The sequence below is a fragment of the Vicugna pacos genome, chromosome 16, assembly GCF_048564905.1.
Source record: "Vicugna pacos chromosome 16, VicPac4, whole genome shotgun sequence".
Taxonomy (NCBI): Eukaryota; Metazoa; Chordata; class Mammalia; order Artiodactyla; family Camelidae; genus Vicugna; species Vicugna pacos.
The window spans coordinates 58,230,519-58,249,045 of record NC_133002.1 but is presented as its reverse complement, the minus strand read 5'-3'; the positions used below and the strand labels follow the sequence as shown (position 1 = coordinate 58,249,045).

The 18,527-nt window shown below is 45.2% G+C and overlaps 2 protein-coding genes across 5 annotated transcripts in view; one reads left to right on the top strand and one right to left on the bottom strand.

Moving 5' to 3' along the window:
* SAP30BP (SAP30 binding protein) overlaps positions 1 to 13,725 on the bottom strand; it is a 31,294-nt gene extending 17,569 nt beyond the window's left edge. Inside the window, exons 1-3 of one of the 2 annotated variants that reach the window (XM_006199391.4) lie at positions 13,553 to 13,722; positions 12,227 to 12,336; positions 9,962 to 10,009 (exon numbers count right to left, since the gene is read on the bottom strand). In XM_006199391.4, coding sequence (XP_006199453.3) covers positions 9,962 to 10,009; positions 12,227 to 12,336; positions 13,553 to 13,658 — 264 coding nt within the window. In that variant the 5' untranslated portion in view covers positions 13,659 to 13,722. Of the gene's footprint in view, positions 1 to 9,961; positions 10,010 to 12,226; positions 12,337 to 13,552 lie in introns of both variants that reach the window. The other variant, XM_006199392.4, reaches the window with a different exon arrangement.
* Positions 13,726 to 13,856: 131 nt separating this feature from the next.
* Positions 13,857 to 18,527, top strand: part of RECQL5 (RecQ like helicase 5) — a 32,984-nt gene continuing 28,313 nt past the window's right edge. The window contains exons 1-5 of one of the 3 annotated variants that reach the window (XM_006199390.4): positions 13,857 to 14,012; positions 14,505 to 14,645; positions 15,941 to 16,062; positions 17,082 to 17,600; positions 18,056 to 18,161. In XM_006199390.4, coding sequence (XP_006199452.1) covers positions 14,519 to 14,645; positions 15,941 to 16,062; positions 17,082 to 17,600; positions 18,056 to 18,161 — 874 coding nt within the window. In that variant the 5' untranslated portion in view covers positions 13,857 to 14,012; positions 14,505 to 14,518. Of the gene's footprint in view, positions 14,068 to 14,500; positions 14,646 to 15,940; positions 16,063 to 17,081; positions 17,601 to 18,055; positions 18,162 to 18,527 lie in introns of all 3 variants that reach the window. The other 2 variants (XM_015235298.3, XM_015235297.3) reach the window with 2 other exon arrangements.

The window sequence follows — 18,527 nt, the reverse complement described above, 5'->3', positions numbered from 1 at the left end:
AGCCCGTCACAGCACGTTTCCTTCAGCTGCATCCTGTTGGTCAGGATTGGGCCACTGCCACTGCAGCAGAGGATGGAAACACTCATCAGAAAAATGGGCGGAAGTTGGTGGGGCCACTTTAAATGCAACGGTCTCGCCTTCACTCCCAGTTCACTGCCAGGAAGGCTCAGCTCCCCAAGCAGAGGTTTCTACAAGAAAGGGTTAAACAGGTGTTTGCCAAGACAAACTAACCAAAGGCAGGAAGAGTCTCTTTCTCTGAAAATTCAGTCTACAGTAATGCTGATGCTGTTCAGCATGGCGCCAATGCTGTCACATGGAACCAACCAGACTTCACGTGAAGGCAAAGCTCTGGCCAGAGCACTTCCGAAGGGGAGACTTTGTTATCTGATTATTCCAAGTGAAAACTCAGATTTGATTCAAGACACCTGAAGATTTTGAGTTTCTGGAAAACTGTGGAAGATGTTTAGAGAGGACCATTCCACTTCTCTCTCTCCCCACCGAGTACCAGGGTGGGCTGTATCTGGGCAGAGAGGTCGCCTCATATCAAGGATTTGAGTCAAGCCCTCAGTGGTGGGGCCAAGTTGCGCTTTTTTCTTACAGGGTTTTCACAAAAACAGTGTCTCTATGCTTTTGAGTTGTGACGCGGCGGGGCTTGGAGCCAGACAAGGACAAAGGAGACAGTTTTGTGAGGTTGAGGATAGCAAGTGAAGTCTTTGAGACACAGCTCAACATGGCCACCAAATTATAAACGCATTATCCTGCCTGAGAGGTCAGCTGCCAAGCTACGGTGTTAGATTAACATTCGGGGCAAATATAAGTGAAGTACCAGAAAGCCAGGTGCGTGGAAACGCAAAGTGGTCCTTGTGTACATACTGGTAGGAAGAGGATCAACCATCTACAGGGCCAGAGGGAATGCCAGTTATCTTTAAGGTACTGCTGAGGGAAAATGTACCTAACTCCAAAGCAAAGAATGAAAATGAGTAAAATCTGCACAGCAGCATTTCAAAGGACATGGATCAAAACACAGAAGGAAGGTGAGAAGTGCTGGATTTCTAAGGACAGGCAGCCCACTGCTGCGCTGTAAATTTCAAAAAAAAAAAAAAAAGATAAATCCTAACTGGGGAAGGAGGCACCCGGCCACACCTCGGTTAGTAATCTGTGGCATCTGGACCCGAAGGGAAGGAAGTGTGTCGGGGCTTGCACAGCTGATGGGTGGGCGGACTGGGCATGTAGTGGCTCCTTCTTGGATGCAGAACCACGCAGGAGCTGGGTAGGGCTTCTGGGAGACTTGGAGCGAGTGCAGTCAAAGAAGGCCCTCCTGGCACTTGCGGTGGAGCCAAGGTAGGGCGGGAGTGGGGGGTTAGAGGGAGCATAATGGTGGTTCTTCCCCTTTGCAGGAGATCACAACTTCCAGCAATTACGTTTCTTGCCACCATGTTCAGCTATAGATGAGTCCAGGCCTTCTCTGGAAGGCGGCAAGACAAAGGATCTACCTTGGGTTTCTTTCAATCTGGACAACAATAGAGCTACTTTCCCAGCCTGCCCTGTCTGTCCTTCTGTCTGCTGCTCAGATCAGATTACCCCTGAGACAGATCGTAGGCCCCAGCCTGGGGTGGGTGGGTTCTCTTCAACATGGAAATTCTGTGTCACCTACTCTGCAAGGGCAATCCCAACCTTGTTAAAGAGCAGGCCTAAGGAAGGCCATTTGGCCTTTCATTGTGATGAGAGCGAGGAAATGCCAATGTTAAATTGGCCTGGGCATTTTCAGCAGTTCAAAGGCCGAATTACAACAGTGAGAAGTTAAGATCGGCTGGTTCACAAGCCAGTAATGGTCAAGGGCCATTTCCTTCTCTGGTCCCAGGTGAGTCATGCTGTTATTTTTTCCCCCCGTTCATCAGCACTCAAAGGATCATGGGGTATGGGAGGCAGAATGTGGGGGCAGGGAGGATAATAAAACCAAGATGGAGTGACCAAGCATATACTCTCCCTCTTACACCCTAAACAGACTCACTAAGAGCTAATATACATTATTCAAGTCTCACAGTAACACCACGAGGCAGACGTTATTATTTCCATTTTACAGATGAGTAAACTGAGGTAAAAATACAACAAAGCAGTTTCTTTCTTTTTTGGGGGTGGGGGTGGGGAGGTAATTAGGTTTATTTATTTATGTATTCATCTTTCATGGAGGTGCTGGGAATCGAACCCAGGACCTTGTGCATGCTACTGAGCTATACCCTCCTCCCTAATGAAGCAGTTTCTTGCTGAGTAAATGGTAATGCTGGAATTCACCCCAGCCTGACTCCAAAGCCTAGTATTCCCAACTTCTCACTTCCTCCATCTAGACCAGGAGGCTGCAAAGGATAACAGTTTCTACGAAGCCCTTGGTCCAACCATTAAGGAAGCCAACATCGAAGACCAAGGAGGAAAAATTCCTCTCCAGGAATGACTCCACAGCAGGTCACAGGCAAAGTAGGCGTTAAACCCTCTACTTGAGGGGAAGACGACCAGATCTGTTACTTTTTAACTATAATTCAGGGGAAACAGCCCAAGAATCCATGGTGCCCCAGTGAGTAATGTATGAGTTGACTTGAACGGAAGGGTTGGTCCTGAAGACTTAATCATGTAAACAGTGGGTGCTGCCGCCTTGTTCTTAGCCTAGAGACTTCCTGGGGGCTTACAGAAGAAATGCTACCAAATCCTGACCCCTCCTCCCTTACTGGGTGAACAATCCTGTGGACTTCCAATGAGAACTCAAATTTTAAAGAATGAGCTATTTCTTTTGACTCATGTGAAGTGCATGGCACATTTCCTGTCCATCAGAGAATCTCTCTGGAAAGAAACTGCCTCTAGCATTTTACTCAGGAATAACTATATAGATATACTCATATTTTGCTACTGTGACATACTAATTCTAGATTTTATTCTAGCTATCTGAAAATATGAGAAGGACTAAGGGAAACAATAATGAAAAGGTGTGTTGCTACTGACTGGTATTACTGCTAGAAGAAAATCTAGAATCTCACTCACCCTTTTCTTTATCATTCTCCATCTGGAGGTATTTAGAAAATTACAAAAAATTTTTCTTAACAGCAGTTTTATTGAGCTATGACACACAGTATCATTCTTAAGTGTTAATTTTTCATTTGTGTCATGCTATTATAATTACCCAGACTCCAGACTACAGCAAGTGTTGAAGATGTTTATAATATAAACGAGAACAAAACTGAATGCAAAACCTCTCTGATATTATGCAGGAAAACCAGAGATGGGAGAATGAAAATGGGTGTACTGCTGGGATCATGAAATTAGTTGATTTTTTTCTTTTATGAAATATACAGTCTTGCTACTGTAATAACCTGACAATAAGATACACACAATATAAAAACAAAACAAAATCCTGACAAGATAACCACCAAACAGTGCCATGTGACCCTTTCTATGTCAAAGACACTTGAGAAGGAACCCAAGTTTAAGCTTTAACAAGGGAATCATTGCTGCCCCATCCTGAAAAATAATTCTCAATAGAACATTCCATAAGTGAGCATTCTTCAGAAGCTCACCCGGCACACCACGACTCATTTCCATTGGCTGGAAAGGGACTCCCAGCATCCTTCAGGATGAACCGAACCCTGTGCTGCTTGTTTGTGAAAACCTTAGCACCTCCTTCTCCCATTTCAGAGTCCTGGAGGTATAGCAAACACACCCAAAGCCCAAACAGGGAAACGTTTTGCTCTGCAGTGATCTCGCAGAGGCTGGTGTGTGTTCTGAGTCTCTCTCCTCACGTGGTCAGTAAGGGAACTGCTGGCAGGCCCCTGAGAGTTCTTTCTGAAGTCAGGAGTCAACAGCAAATTCCTGGGAAACAAGCTCCTTGGGCCGTTTCCAGTCTCTAGATCTTTCCTTCTGATACTTTAAAAGATGAGTAATAATGTGGGGTTGGGGCAATGGGCTGGAGAGGAGGGAAGTGTGAGAATTACTGAGTCTAAGCTCTGAGTCAATAACACGTGGTGCCCGAGACCCTTGGCCTTCTGGAGGGAATTCAGGTGTGAATGCAGAGCCACTGAGGGCAGAAGCTGAGTGAGGACTTCACCCAGCCCCACCACTCTGAACTCTAAGCCAGTCTACCAATGCAGCTCCCAAACTGTCCGTGTCCCAAACACCCCACAAAGCTGCCCGTGACATTTAAAACTTTCAAGAGAAACAGGATTACTCAACATCTGTCAGATACCACACGAATTTAGATATTATTTTTTCAAGTGGCTACTAAATTGTCAGGACAGCAGTGCTGACTGGAGCAAGTTACTTAATAAAGAGACTCGTTAGGTATTTCTTGGCCTAGAAGTCCTGTGACAAGTTCCTGGGACACCAAGGAATTGAAAATATGGGGCAATTTCTGACCGGCAGAATGAGGGCATAATCAGACTCTGTTTCGCTGAAAGGGCCCAGCACAGATCACAACTGCATTTTAGACGGACAAAGACCTGTCCGCACTCGTCTCCCACGACTGCCGCGGTCACCGGCGGAAGCGGCTGTCACAGCCCCGACTTCAGATGGGGTGAGTGTACTTTCAGCTACGTGCCTGTTGACCCACAGCTGGAGGGAAGCTGAGCCAGCGCTCCCCCTGTCTTCTGCCTCCAAGTCCACAAGACTGGCTCCAAGTCGTGAGCGCATTTCTGCACTACTTTTGGGCTCGAAGAATTTTTTTCAGTGTTTTCTTTGAACTGGGGTTGTACACGCCTTTAGAAAAATGCCGGAACAATATTCCTCCCCCACCCAATGCCACTGCCCTTACCAGAGACACTATTTTGTTTTGACAGATGTTCACTCCTTGGGCCGGGAGGATTCCTTCTCCGGGTCAAAGCCTGGACCACGACACCTCGGTGGGCCGGCCCTCCCAGTTAGCTGGCAACAGGCTGCTCTGGCTCCCTCGCGCCAGGTCATCAGTGCCCGTGTTTGTTTGCAGAGGAAGAGTGGGTCAGGGACAGGGAGTGAGTGGAAATACCTCTCCCAACAGGAACTGTGGGAGTGGGGAAAAAATAAACAAAGGGAAAAGTTCCAGGGCAACCGAGGTAAAACAAGGACAAAGGAGAGCGGAGAGGGGAAGCTCACGTGCCAAGGGCAAACAGATGGAGGAAACACTTGAGCCTACAGGACCCCTGTCCCCGCAGTGAGAAGCTGGACAGACGACTGCCATTCCTAGTCTGTTTCTAGGGCAGCAGTGCCACCGTCTGTTGAGCAACTGCAACATCTGAGTTGGGCTGTTTACTGGAGGTCAGACCAGAAAACTTACGTTAGAGGACAAATACGACATAATGGAAGTGCCAAAGCATTCTGTTCCCTGAGGGATGCTCAGCCACCTCCTCCAAGCTCCTTTTCTCTAGGTGAGGCAAACTCAGCGACCCCAGAGCCTGATCCCCGCCACCCCGGCTGATGGATCAGGACCAGAAGCCGATGGTGGGTCTGGAGTTCTCACTTCTTACTCAGACTCCCAAACATGGGAATTTGCACTCACTGTAACCCCAAGCATCAGAGTGATAAAAATAAGGGCAACTTATAATAAAAATAATAAGGTAAAAAATAAGGGTAATTTCCATACTTTTGGTACTCTACACTTGTATTTTCTAAAGTCACAGATAATAAAGTTGGAGAATACTCAACTTGGCTTATCCATAAAGCCAAGTCCTTTCCCAAGAAATCTCTTGGGCATTTAGTTTAACTCCTACCCACAAATTTCTTTTAGGACATTTGTGACAAATAGTTTCTTAAAATTTGTCTGAAAAAGGCCCAGAAACAGGAGGCTCACTACCTCCTGAAGCAGCTCGACCCACTTTTGGCCAGAGAAGACGGGCAGTTCTTTGTTATGCGAAGGCCAACGTCATCCCTGTAATCCTGGGCGCTGCTTCAAGTTCTGCATGGGCCCGCCACCTCCCCTCTGTCACCAGACCTTCCAACAGCAGGTGGAACTGCCAGCTCCACCCAGTCTTCTCTCTTCCAGCCCTTAATTTTTTTCCTACATGACATGCTTTTAAGTCCCCTCACCTTTGCTCTCCTCTGGGCTCACTCCGGATTTAAATGTGAAATTCAGGATCCCCAACACAGGCCCAACGACAGGTGTGGCCAGTCTGGGAAGGCAGCAGAGGGTACACTGGTTGTCATAACTAACGCTACTGAACACAGACATGCCAGATGCTATCAAGCTAAGTGCTTGTTTCATTTCCTTACCTATTTCTCATAAAACGAATGAGGCAGATTTTATTAGGATGCCTGTTTTCCGATGAGCAACACTGAGGTTGAGGGACTTCCCCAAGGAGAGCTGGAATTCAAACTCAGGTCTCCGACTCCAGAGCTGTGACTTCTCCCACTGCTGGGGCTGACTGGTCAGATTCTAGATGCTCTCCTGCCCCCAACCCAGCTCAAGGCCCCGTGACGCTAAAAGCGTTAATGGACACGAACAGAGCAATGAAAGCAATTATCAAACAGCTGTTTAATATTACGGACACAAGATTTTTGAAGAATAGTGGTTCTTGAAGTTGATCTGTGGACCCCTGGGGGTCTGCAAGATCAAAAACTATTTTCGTTAATACTAAGACATTATACACCCTTTTGACTGTGTTGACATTTACAGGAGCAAGAGTGGGTAAACTTGTTGGCCCTCAATCAAGGCACCAGCACCAAGTTTTAGCAGCAGACATACTCTTGAGTTTAAAAAAAAAAGCCAACTTTATTTAACAATATCCTTGGTGAGGCAGTAAAAAAGATTGATTTTGATCCCTGAGTACATACTTTTTTTTTTTTTTAGCATTTTGTGTGATTGAGTTACAAGCTGAACTAGCTGCTTTCATAGAACACCATTTTTACTTAAAGAATCACTGATAAACTATGTTTATTCAAACTTATGTTGTTGGCAGGCATTTTCTTAAAAATGAAGCCCATCACTTCAAGGAAAATTCTCTCATAGTATTTATCAGCAATGAGAAAATTCAAGTTCACAAGCAAAAATCAGGATCTGGGAAAATGTATACTTCCCACTGTGAGCGTGACAGTGATATCACTAACAAATAGGATTTTTTTTGATACTGTAGAACAAAGTCAGTCAACATTTAGGAGATCTGCATAACTCAGTGAGCTATCATCGTCCAAAATACTGGTGCCCGGTGATGTAACGTCATGTATGGGCAAAAGAGCCATTTAAAGTGCAAGAGAGACCCACGGATTTTCATGAAGCAGAGTGGGGTAAGTTCCCCCATCAGGCAGGATTCACGGTCTTGTTGCCACTAACCTCTGGGAAGCTACCACTTGTTGAGTTCTGATGAAGCGTCAAAGAAGAACCACCACAAACACTTGAAGGGCTAGCAGAATACTCTCTTCTTTCCAATGACCTGTCTGCATGAAGCCAGAGTTTCTTCAAATACTTCAACCAAAACAACATATCCCAACCGACTGAATGCAGAAGCAATTATGATAACTGAGCTGCCCATTCAGCTAGACGTTAGACATTAAGGAGATTTGTAAAATGATACAATGATGCCATTCTTCGTTCTCATCTTTTTTGTTTGTTTCAGAAACAGTAAAATCTTAAAAAAACCTTATTTATGTTATTAGGTAACAGATTTGTTATTTTAAAATAAACAAATACTCAAGATATCAAGAGGAAAGACCAAAATGGACAAAAGGTCTTTGGGATCCTACTTTTTAATTGTGTAAAGAAACTAAAATGTTTTGAGAACTGCTACAGTAAAATATTAAAAGCAGAACTTAAAGAGCCAAAGTAGGAGTGCCATCTAGTGGAAAAGAGAGTTATGACATCAACCCATTTGCTAACAAATGACACCTCCAGTGACATATCCTATTGATAGAAACTTCAAATACTTAAGGCAGAAATATGCAAAATTAAGGGTTTAGAATACAAAAATATTGTCAAATATCAACTGAAATAAAACTTAACGTGTCAGAAGAGTTCAGAATAGAGGGAGGGTTGAGAGGGGTTTGAGGTGGAGTCTGAGGCTTGGAAGACAGTGGGATGCCAGCTCAGGCAGGAGACGAAGTCAGGGCCACAACTGAGCACGTGGAACACACAAAACTCATGCTGGGGACTGTTTCTAGTCCTTGGAGATGCCATGAGGACTCACTGTCTTCCTGTTCCCCAGTGGAACAGGCAATGAGAATGAGTGGGCCTCTGATAACCACTGGGGACTGGAGGCCATCTGAGCTGGCAAGCTGTCTGACCCCCTCCAAGCTCAACCTCCAAAAGAACTACATCAAGTTGCTAGAAAGGCTGGATTTTGTGTTCTGCTTTCTGAGGGCTAACAGGAACAGAAGTTGTTCCATGAGGACTTTTCATTCCACAGACTGGATATTCAAATGATTGGATGAAATACAGTAAAGCACGTCAGTCAGCCTCCTTGGGGGACTGCGGAAGGGGAGGCTGAGCACAAAAGACACCACAAACTTCCCAATTCTGCCTCTTTTTTTGGTTGGCTGTTCTTCCTCTCTCAAACAGGCACATTATCCCCAGGCGGTTTGCTGTTTGCATCACTGTATTCCAGAAGGGGTGACAGTTAAGGACGCCCACCCTGCTCACCAGCCAACTTCTCCAGGAGGCTCCAGTGGCAGGCAAAGGCTGGCAACTAGACACATAAAGACTCCAGGCCCCAAAGATCCTCCTTTCCTTCCACAGCTGAAGCCCTGACACTTAGCGGCCCCACAGGCTTGTTTTATGCCCAGGCTCTAAGGCCCACACACCCCAAACACTAAGACAGAAGATGGAGAGCAACACTACTGACCATTTTCTTTCTGCAAGCCCGAGCAGAGCTGTGGCCATCCAGGGCCTACCCTCCTGCTAGCAATGCTTGGATGGGTTCTTAAGCCTGGGTTCCTCTGTAGGCACAGGAAGGAGCATGCATTTCAGTCCCCAGGACCCTTTTTTTTTTCCCTCTTGCAAGCTGGTACCTAAACTTTCTTTCTTGGTAAAATGTTCTCTTATCTGTATTATCCACAGCCCTCATAGGTTTATTTCTATGCCTGCACACAGTTGCACCCAACCATAGAATCAGTTCAAATTTAGAACAGCTCATGCTAGGTTTGAGGATATACCACTGTTTCAGATTATAACTGGGGATAGTTTTCCTAAATTCCACCTGGTCACCTTAAAGGCCTTAGCTGGTTTTAAAGCAGTTTTTAGTCACAAAATCTGGTCCCTATACCCCAGGCCCAGAGTGATGGAATTATTCTCTCTTTGCAAAAAAAAAAAAGTTTGTCCCCTAAAGAATGCTTCCTCAACAGGTACACTTATACTAATGCCCAGCGCACAGTATGGCAAGCCTACCCACCACGGAGGAAGGGCGTGTGTCTTACCCTTCACCACAATAGGGTCAAGGATACCTGAATTACTCTCAGCTGCTACCGGGATGAACCTATAAGAAGAGATGGCTGTGTTGTTTCAAAGCAAATCATTCTGTATGATTTACCCAAGAGCAGAAGGGCGCAAGCCTGGAAAGACAAGGATTAGGCTCAGCATCCCCAATAGCTGGGAGAGGTCTCATTTTCTCTGGCCGTCTAGGGCCCTTCTTCACGTCTAGATGACTAAGAGGACCCACAGCACATGAGGCAGCCCGTGTGGCTTCCTGATTCTACAAACATTCCCACTTCTACTCTACCTGCAGGGGCAGCGACCCCACAAAGCCCACCTGGATTCAGAGCATAGGTGGGTCGCTGCACTCAGCCAAGCCTCTCGCCTTTCTAGTCTGGGGATGTGGCACGACCTGCAAGGCTGGAAATCAAGCTGCCTCAAGACATACCAGAGGGGTCTCCAGGTTTCTTTTAAAACTAGTTTACCCCAGAAAAATTACACATGGTTACGTTATGTTAGTGGGACAGATCTTGACCAGACATATGAACTGAGCCATAACGTTAAAATGCCTTGTTCGTATCCAGCCACCCCACCACAGCCAACACCAAATACCTTTGGGTCATCAGCCTCAGGTTTTTCAGTCTCTGAATCGTCATCTTCCTACAAGACAAAGAATTTAGAGGATTAAGCTTAAAGGAGTGGGCCTGCGGTTCTCACATGCATAACTAGGGGTCAGAGCAAATTTCCCCAGCCTGGGTCATCCCACCAAGAACCCCTCCCCGACTATATGACCCAGGCTCCAGAGAAAGAGAAGGGGGGAAAGAGATGTTCTGAGAGGAAAAAGAACATCAGCAGCTCAAAGTCGTTACTCCAGCAGTGCCACAGTCTATGTTAATGAAAATGCCTGAGATTAAAAACCACACGCATAAAAATGGAGAAAGACTGCAATATGCTTGAGAAAAGAATAAGACTAGCCCCCCCGGATAAAACAGACACAGCATTTCCAACGAAGTAGCAATTATTTCGAACCAGGAATTGCCTTTCAGGTGCACAAATACATCAGACTCAGACCTCCTGTGACACTGTTCACTGCCAGAGCGCCATGACCCCCACACACTCTACCCCAGCACTTCAATCCAGCGGCATCTGCACCAACATGAACAGCAGGAAACTGGGGGTCAAACAACCAGGGCAAGTGACCTGGGAAAGGCAGGACTCAAGGGCAATGCCCAGCCTGTCCTAGGTCCCAGGTGAGTGGGTTCTGCCTCCATCCAAGCTTTCACAGAACTGCCATTGCCCCGTTCTATCCAGCCTCGTTCCTTATCCAAATGGCCTGCTTGACACAAAGCACCATGGAGGCAAGGCCTCTTCCAAAGCGTGCCCTGGCCTCACAGAAGCTAGCCCACCAGTCCACTGAATGCTAGTGAAGATTGAAAGAAAGCTACCCTGTTAGGTAGCTGTATTCATGTCGGTTCCACCACCCAGCACACCCTAATGCACGGGAGCTGTAATTTTACATCCAGGAAAAATTAAGTTTTCTCTGAAACTGCTTTTTTTCAACTGAGCTATACTTTACTGCCTCCCCCCGTTAAACAGCACGCCAGGTCTTAATATAAACATCACCTGAGAGACTTGAACTATATTGATGACTCTGAGACTTAATTGTCCTGCCAGATGTCAGTGAGCCACAGGTTTTAAATGCAATCTCCTTAAAATGAAACCCATAGTGCTAAATAATCAGAGATGTAGCTCAGCCAAACACAATCACATTTTAGAATGTCTACATTGGGATTGGATGGGAGGCTTTTACTAAAATATGAAATAAAGTTTAAATATAATGAAAATTCTAAGTGAAGTAAATGTGGGAAAACACTTCAAAAACACACATCATGCAGATTTGCTGAAGAAAATAGTTATGGACGTTGAGCCAGTATGTGCACTTAGAAGTCAGGAAAAGAAAACAACTTACAAAGCTTTTCTAAACAATTTCAGTCAATTCTGAATTATCAGAAGTAATGGGGGATGGGGGTCTAAGGGGATAAAAATATTTTCTAAAAGAATAGAAAATACAGAATGCATTTTTGTTTAATTTGTAAAGCATTTTAATACTAATGTTTAAGTATCAATGGATAAAAAAAAATTCAAACAAATTAAGTACATTGTTACTAAAGAGCCAGATTTTATACTGAGATTCAACTTTGTATGTCTTTGTGCTAAGCACCAGCCTGAATCCCTGTTTATCTCCAAACTTTTAAATTCTGGATCATGATGCTCAGGTTGACAGTGTATCTAAAGTCTTTCTGGTTACTTAAGACACAAGTTCTCTGTTCTGTCAATCAGCAGGTACTAAACTTCAGGCAAGATTTATTATCAAGAATTCTGATAAAAAGTGCCAAGTAAAAAGTCAAGAAAGGAGTTAAGAAGGATATCCAAAAAAAAAGTCCTTCCTAGTCTTTTTAATAAACTGAGAGATTTGAATGAGCCCCAACCAAAATTAAAAATAATACAGATCTGATCGCAGATATAAATGATAAACCAATTAGGACGAACGCACTGTTACAAATGGAATAAATGATCTAAACAGGGAAAACCAACACAAAATACCCATTGATGTGTGGATTAAATAAAACTGTCCACTATCTTTCCCCCCAAATTCAACTCAAAGGTTAATACAAAATGGTCCAGGTGAAAACAAATTTGATTTTCAAACAGAACTACTGATGTCCATCCCAGTTTCCTCAACTGATACTAAACAAAAAGGTTGGTGGGGGGATGAAATTAGGCATGAAATGGAACACTGTTGGTACAGTTTAGAAAGTTTCTGACAAACGAAATGGTGCTTTGAACAGCTCTGGATTTGGGAACAGATTTACTCACCGACTGTTTGCTGTTCTCATCTTCTTCTTCTTCATAACCATCCTCATCACCCCCGAGGCGAGAAAAATCATCCTCTCCATAGGCTTCAGATACCAATCCGCCTTTCTCTTCTTAAACATAAAAAATAAAATAAAATAAATGAAATGAGTAACTGGGGAAAAGAATGCAAGAAAAACCTTTGGGTGATTTGAGTGGCCAGGACTATCTCTGAAGATAAAAGGAAAATGTGAATCTCATGTGAGTGACCTTAGGTCCAGATTCTGCTTTTGGAAGTCACAAAATTTAGTGTATGAATTCATTAAAAGAACAGGGAAGAAAAGCAAACAATATTGAATTGTTTCTAATGCTTCCAATACACTTATTAGGCAAACTAAAGCCTTTCCTTCTCCTAGCTATTATACTAAGTTGTTTAAGGACTTCTTTCGTTCTGCATGTCTAACTTGTATCATAGGCACAAATGAACTTCTCATGTAAGACAAGGACTCTGTGTCCTCATTTTTGTGTGTCCTCCCCTAATAACAGAGGGCACTCTGACAGGTTCTCAATCATACCTACTTAAGAAACAAATCTTTTTCCACGTTTAAAACAAAACAAGAAAGCCCCAAAACAATACAAATTACTGGGAAACCATTAGAGAACCTCCCGACTGATAGAGATCACACAAAACTAAGAGTAGCTAACCTAGTCCAATCCCCCCTTACTTTTCAGATGAGGAAACCAAGGCCCAGATATGTTGGGTAACTTGCTGCCTCCCTCTACACTCCCATATAAATCTGCTCCCACTTCCTAATGTGATTCTCAACTTCAGTAGGGCAACAAAGTCACCGACGGGCTTTAACAACTGACAAAGTAGTGGAATTACCAAGGAGTCTTGGAGCTCACGAATGCCCAGATCCTTCCCTGGATCTCCAGAATTACTCTCTAGCAGTCGAGATTAGATACATGTATTTTTAAAAGCTCCAAGATAACGTCTAGGGCACATTATTATTTAAAAGTTTCCCTCTCCCCTACCAAACAACAAGCCTAGAGAAAACAGGTAGTGGTTCAGAAGCCTTGTATCCTCTCCACCCTTCGTCCATCCTTCTCCCCAGCACGGAGACTTTCAGTAAGTTTCGGCCAAAATAATCGACTCAACGGAAGAAGACGGTCCATTCTTACTACAAAGCATCTAACGGTGGGTCTAGCCCAAGGCCCTGAGCGCCCTTCGGGGCTTCGGGGCCCGATACTTGGAGCAATGACCATCTCTTTCCCTCCCGCCCTGGTAGGGAAGCAGCATTCTGAGCAGACACCCGATTCTCCCCTTCCAGCTCCCTGCTCGGGCCTCACCAGCCGAGTTGCCTGCCGCTTCGACTCCAGCCTCGCCGTCAGACTCGGGCTCTGAATCTTCCGCGTAAACTGCCAGAGACGACAGAACATTCTTCTTCCCCGCCATCTTATTCCCACAGCCCCGGCGCGGCTCTCTCCTATGACTCCAAAAGAGCCGACTTCCGTGCGGAAAGGCGAGTTCTTCCGGATCCCAGGAGACCCCGCGCCCGTTCCAGACCGGGAACCAATCAAAGCGGCCGTTTCTGCGCCTGGCTCCGCCCCCTCCTGCCAGGGCTAGCGTAACGTCATCACTGTGCGACGGATACAAGCTTGTGTGGGTTTTACCTGACATTGCATTCCCAGGCGTCTGGCTTCTCACAGTTGCCTGTGGCAAATGGGGGTCTTCGAGTAGTTCCCGAGCCAGCGGGCAGAAGCGGCCCAACAAGAGCCCTTCTTTCCTGGGGGCCCACAGCCGGCTGTGATATCTTGGGGGTGAAGACGGGGAGGCTTCGGCTGGGAAAGGGAGAAAAGAGCAGGTCGGGGGCTCAGGAGGAAAAGGAAAGACCTCTCCTCTGGGGGATGGGAAAGGGGGTCGGGGTCCTGGGGGGAAGCATGGTCGTCATGGCTATGCTTAGAGCAGAGGGTGGAGCTTAGAAAAACAATTCCACCTTCTCCAAACTATTCCGAAGACATTTGTGTTTCTTCTCGTGATCTGATTTCTGGTTCTGTGCTGTATTAGCTGGGATAGTTCGATGTTTTTATTTTCAATGAGCATAAAAATGGAGCTATTAATTACCCAGGAATGTATTGCTGGAGGCTGTTCACCTGGAGCTATATGACTTGAAAATAATACATTGTTTGAGTGTCATAAAGCAAATTTATACCCAGAAAAATAAGCAATATTTTAGAAGCAGAACAGAGGGTTCTCACTGAAACTGTATGATCATTCACCTTTGCCTTAACCTTTAGCCACTGTCTGTCGGTAAGATGAGCACCCACCCTTCCTCTCCTTTTGACCCTGAGCGCCGAGTTCGGAGCACGCTGAAGAAGGTCTTTGGGTTTGACTCTTTTAAGACACCTTTACAGGAGAGTGCGACCATGGCTGTAGTGAAAGGTAACATGACCAAACTACCTGTGTTTACATTTGTGCTGGCTATACCAGCCTTCTGACCCTTCCTACCTCCCCACCCTTGGGCCATATTTGGTTTTAGAGATCTTGTAGATGTGTTACTAAAAACTTGCAGTTTTATTGTCAGGATCACCCAGCTGTTCTGGTTCTTATATTTCATAGCCGGAGCTAAGGTTGTCTTTGAAAACAGTTAATAAATTTCCATTTTTGTTTGTGTCTAGGCAGTAGTGGGGTGTGGCAGGATTAGCCTAAGCCAATCACTAACCTTCTAGATAATTCCTTCGTTGAAGATTGAGTGGCCTGGGTCCCAAATAGGGAAGGAAGGAGTAATAGTTTTATAAATCTGAGATATGTTGACAAATAGAGGTTGTCAAGAGGGGAGCAGCAGTGTAATGCTAGTTACATTATAACAAAACATAACATTATAAACAATTTATAACATTATAACAATTTATAACATTATATTATAACATCATAACATTATAAGCAAAAGAACTCTAAGTGATGGTGCCTCCATGTCTACACAGATATGCCCACTCATCTAGAAGTATTCAACTTTCATGGTTGTGCCGTTCAATCATCTATGTTCCAGTAGACACAGACTTCTTACCTTCATAGTTGTTATTGCCGTTACTGGAAGTGACCTGTGTGCGTTGCCAAATCTCCCTGGATCATTACTTTTTTCATAGAAAGGATGGGAAGGGAATTGAGATTATATTAAGACCCTTCCATGTGCCAGACATTCTGCTAGGGGTCTTTCCTACAATCTCATTTAATTTTCAACAGTTTTTTTTTTAAACTGTAGTACAGTCAATTACAGTGTGTCAGGTTTTGGTGTACAGCACAATATCCCAGTCATGAATATTTATAAATATATTCATTTTCATATTTTTTTCATTAAAGGTTATTACAAAATATTGAACAGTTCCCTGTGCTATACAGGGGTGACTATTTTTAAAATTATTTTTACAAATAGTGGCTAGCATTTGTAAATCTCAAACTCCCAAATTTATCCCTTCCCACCCCCCTTCCCCGTAACCATAAGATTGTTTACTAAGTCTGCAAGTCTTCAACAGCCTCTTTTAAAAAAGTCTTTTTGGGGGGATAATTAGGTTTATTTATTTATTTTAATGGAAGTCTTGGGGATTGAACCTAGGACCTTGTGCATGCCGAGGACCTGCTCTACCACTGAACTATACCCTCCCCCCTCAACAGCCTTGATGAAGGAAAGAGATAAAAGGCAGGAAGCTTTAAGACGTTGTCCTCTTGTATTTTTGCAGGTGACAAGGACGTCTTTGTGTGCATGCCCACAGGGGCAGGAAAATCCCTCTGCTATCAGCTCCCTGCTCTGTTGGCCAAAGGCATCACCATTGTAATCTCTCCTCTCATTGCTTTGATTCAGGTGAGGCTCAGGGGAATGAAGATGGCAGCCCAAAAAGTCTAGGGGAAGGTTTTTTTTATAGCTTGAGGTTTTACTTCTCCTTTCTTTGGTCTTTTGCCTTTTTTTGTTCTTTGATTTGCCTGTATCCCTCTCTATATCGGGTCCCTGAATTGCCCAAATGTGGGTTTCTCCACTAGCGCTTATTACTCTGCTGGGTTATGAATGAGTCTTCTGTGTTTTGATGGCCTGAGGTCGCTCACCCTCCTTTGTAACTTTTTGTCCAGAGAAATATGGAACTAGGTGTATATACACGTATGTACACACTCATGTACACATGTGCACTCTCAACATTATAGGAGATGGTGTTGGATAGATAGTACATTGATATGTGGGCATCCCTGGTATTCTGCTTTATTCCGGCAAGGGCACAGCTGTGAGACTGAAAAAAAAGATGAGAAACTTGTTAGGATGTTGTTCACATCTGCTCTGTACTTCTGAATATATTTAAGGCCTGCAGATGGGCTGATAGAATCAGAAAGGAGGAAGTGTGGCCATGTGGTTAAGAGCCATCCACCATGAAGAAAAGGAGAACAAGGGAGAGACAGAGACAGAGAACAGTGATGCTTAGTGAGTGTGCACTAGTCTCAGCCTTTGTGCTAAGTACTCTATGTGCATTAACTTACTCTGAGATGTAAAATTTCATTTAGTTCTCACAACAATCCTATTCGGTAGTTTTCTTTTTTTTTTCAAGAATAAAGACAGAGAGTGAGAAAATTGAAAGGTTAAGGTTAAGAACCAGCCAAAGAGCATGTGGTGGTTAAGGGAGTGGGGATTAAATCCAGGTCTGTCTGTCCCCACGGCCTGTCCTCTCAACCACTTCACCTTCTGTACTTCTTTTATGCCAAGAGAAGACACATTGGAGGGTGGGAAGGGGATTTTTATGACTGGGAAATACCCCAGGGAGTCATGGTGACGTTTACCACTGAGTCCTGAGGGTCACGTATACTCCCTTCTATGTCTTCTCCCCCTTCTGCCATCAGGACCAAGTGGACCACTTGCTGGCCCTGAAGGTACAAGTGAGTTCCTTGAACTCAAAGCTCTCAGCCCAGGAGAAGAAGGAGCTGCTCTCTGACCTAGAGCAAGAAAAGCCCCGGACCAAACTTCTGTACATCACGCCGGAGATGGCAGCTTCCGCCTCCTTCCAGCCCACCCTGAACTCCCTGATGTCCCGCCACCTGCTCTCCTACCTGGTGGTGGATGAAGCTCATTGTGTTTCCCAGTGGGGGCACGACTTCCGGCCTGACTACTTGCGTCTGGGTGCCCTGCGCTCCCGCCTGGCACATGCCCCATGTGTGGCTCTGACTGCCACAGCCACCCTGCAGGTCCAAGAGGATGTGTTTGCTGCCCTGCACCTGAAGCAACCAGTTGCTGTCTTCAAGACTCCCTGCTTCCGGGCCAACCTCTTCTATGATGTACAGTTCAAGGAACTGCTCTCTGATCCCTACGGGAACCTGCGGGACTTCTGCCTTAAGGCTCTTGGGCAGAAGGCTGATAAAGGGGTGAGGGCATTGAGGCTTGACGGGGAGCTGAGATGCGTTGGGAGCACTGGGGTGCTATCTGCAGCACAGAAATGGATACTGATTTTCTAAGACCTTTGTTTCTTCTAGTTTCCTTAGCCTTGAAACTTGTGCCCAGAGTTGTGCCTTTGGTTTCCTGGCATTGTTCCCCTTCCTGGGGTTCCCATGTCCTGGAATCCTCCTGTGGGAGGCCTTTGCAGACCTAGCCAAGGTTTATGGGGTGGGGGGAGGCAGAGGAGTTAGAAAGGTTGGGTTTGGAGCTGCTTTGGTCCTGCTTTGCTAGAAAGTGTCAGAGCTGTGCTAGGTGGCTTGCATCAGAGGAGACTTTGAGGCTGACAAGAGAGAGTCAGAGTTGCTTTTAAAGCAGGCTGCAGGCTGATGGGCTGACTGTTCTGTTCTTCCCAGTGCTTATTTTCTTCCTGTGTCTCCCCATTCAGCTGTTATCTGGCTGTGGCATTGTCTACTGCAGGACCAGAGAGGCCTGTGAACAGCTGGCAATAGAGCTCAGTTATAGGGGTGTGAATGCCAAGGCGTACCATGCAGGTAAGGGGCACCTGGCTATGGTGCCCTCCTCCCTCTCAGAAGCCTCTTAGTCCGTCTCTTGTTCCTTATGGATCCTAGATAATCAAGTAGCCCATCATTTTCCAGATACCCAAGCAGAGCTTAAGTGATTCACTTAAATCCACAAAAAGGAATCTAGACAGAAATGAGATATAAAATAAGAATTGTTGGGGGAGAGGGTGTAGCTCAGTGGTAGAGCGTGTGCTTAGCATGCACGAGGTCTTGGGTTCAATTCCCAGTACCTCCATTAAAAAAAAGAGAGAGAGTGAATTGTGACTCCTGAATTCTTTTTCTCACTCTGAGCCCACGCAGCAGCAGGTGATGAGTTTTTATAAGCCCAGGTACTGG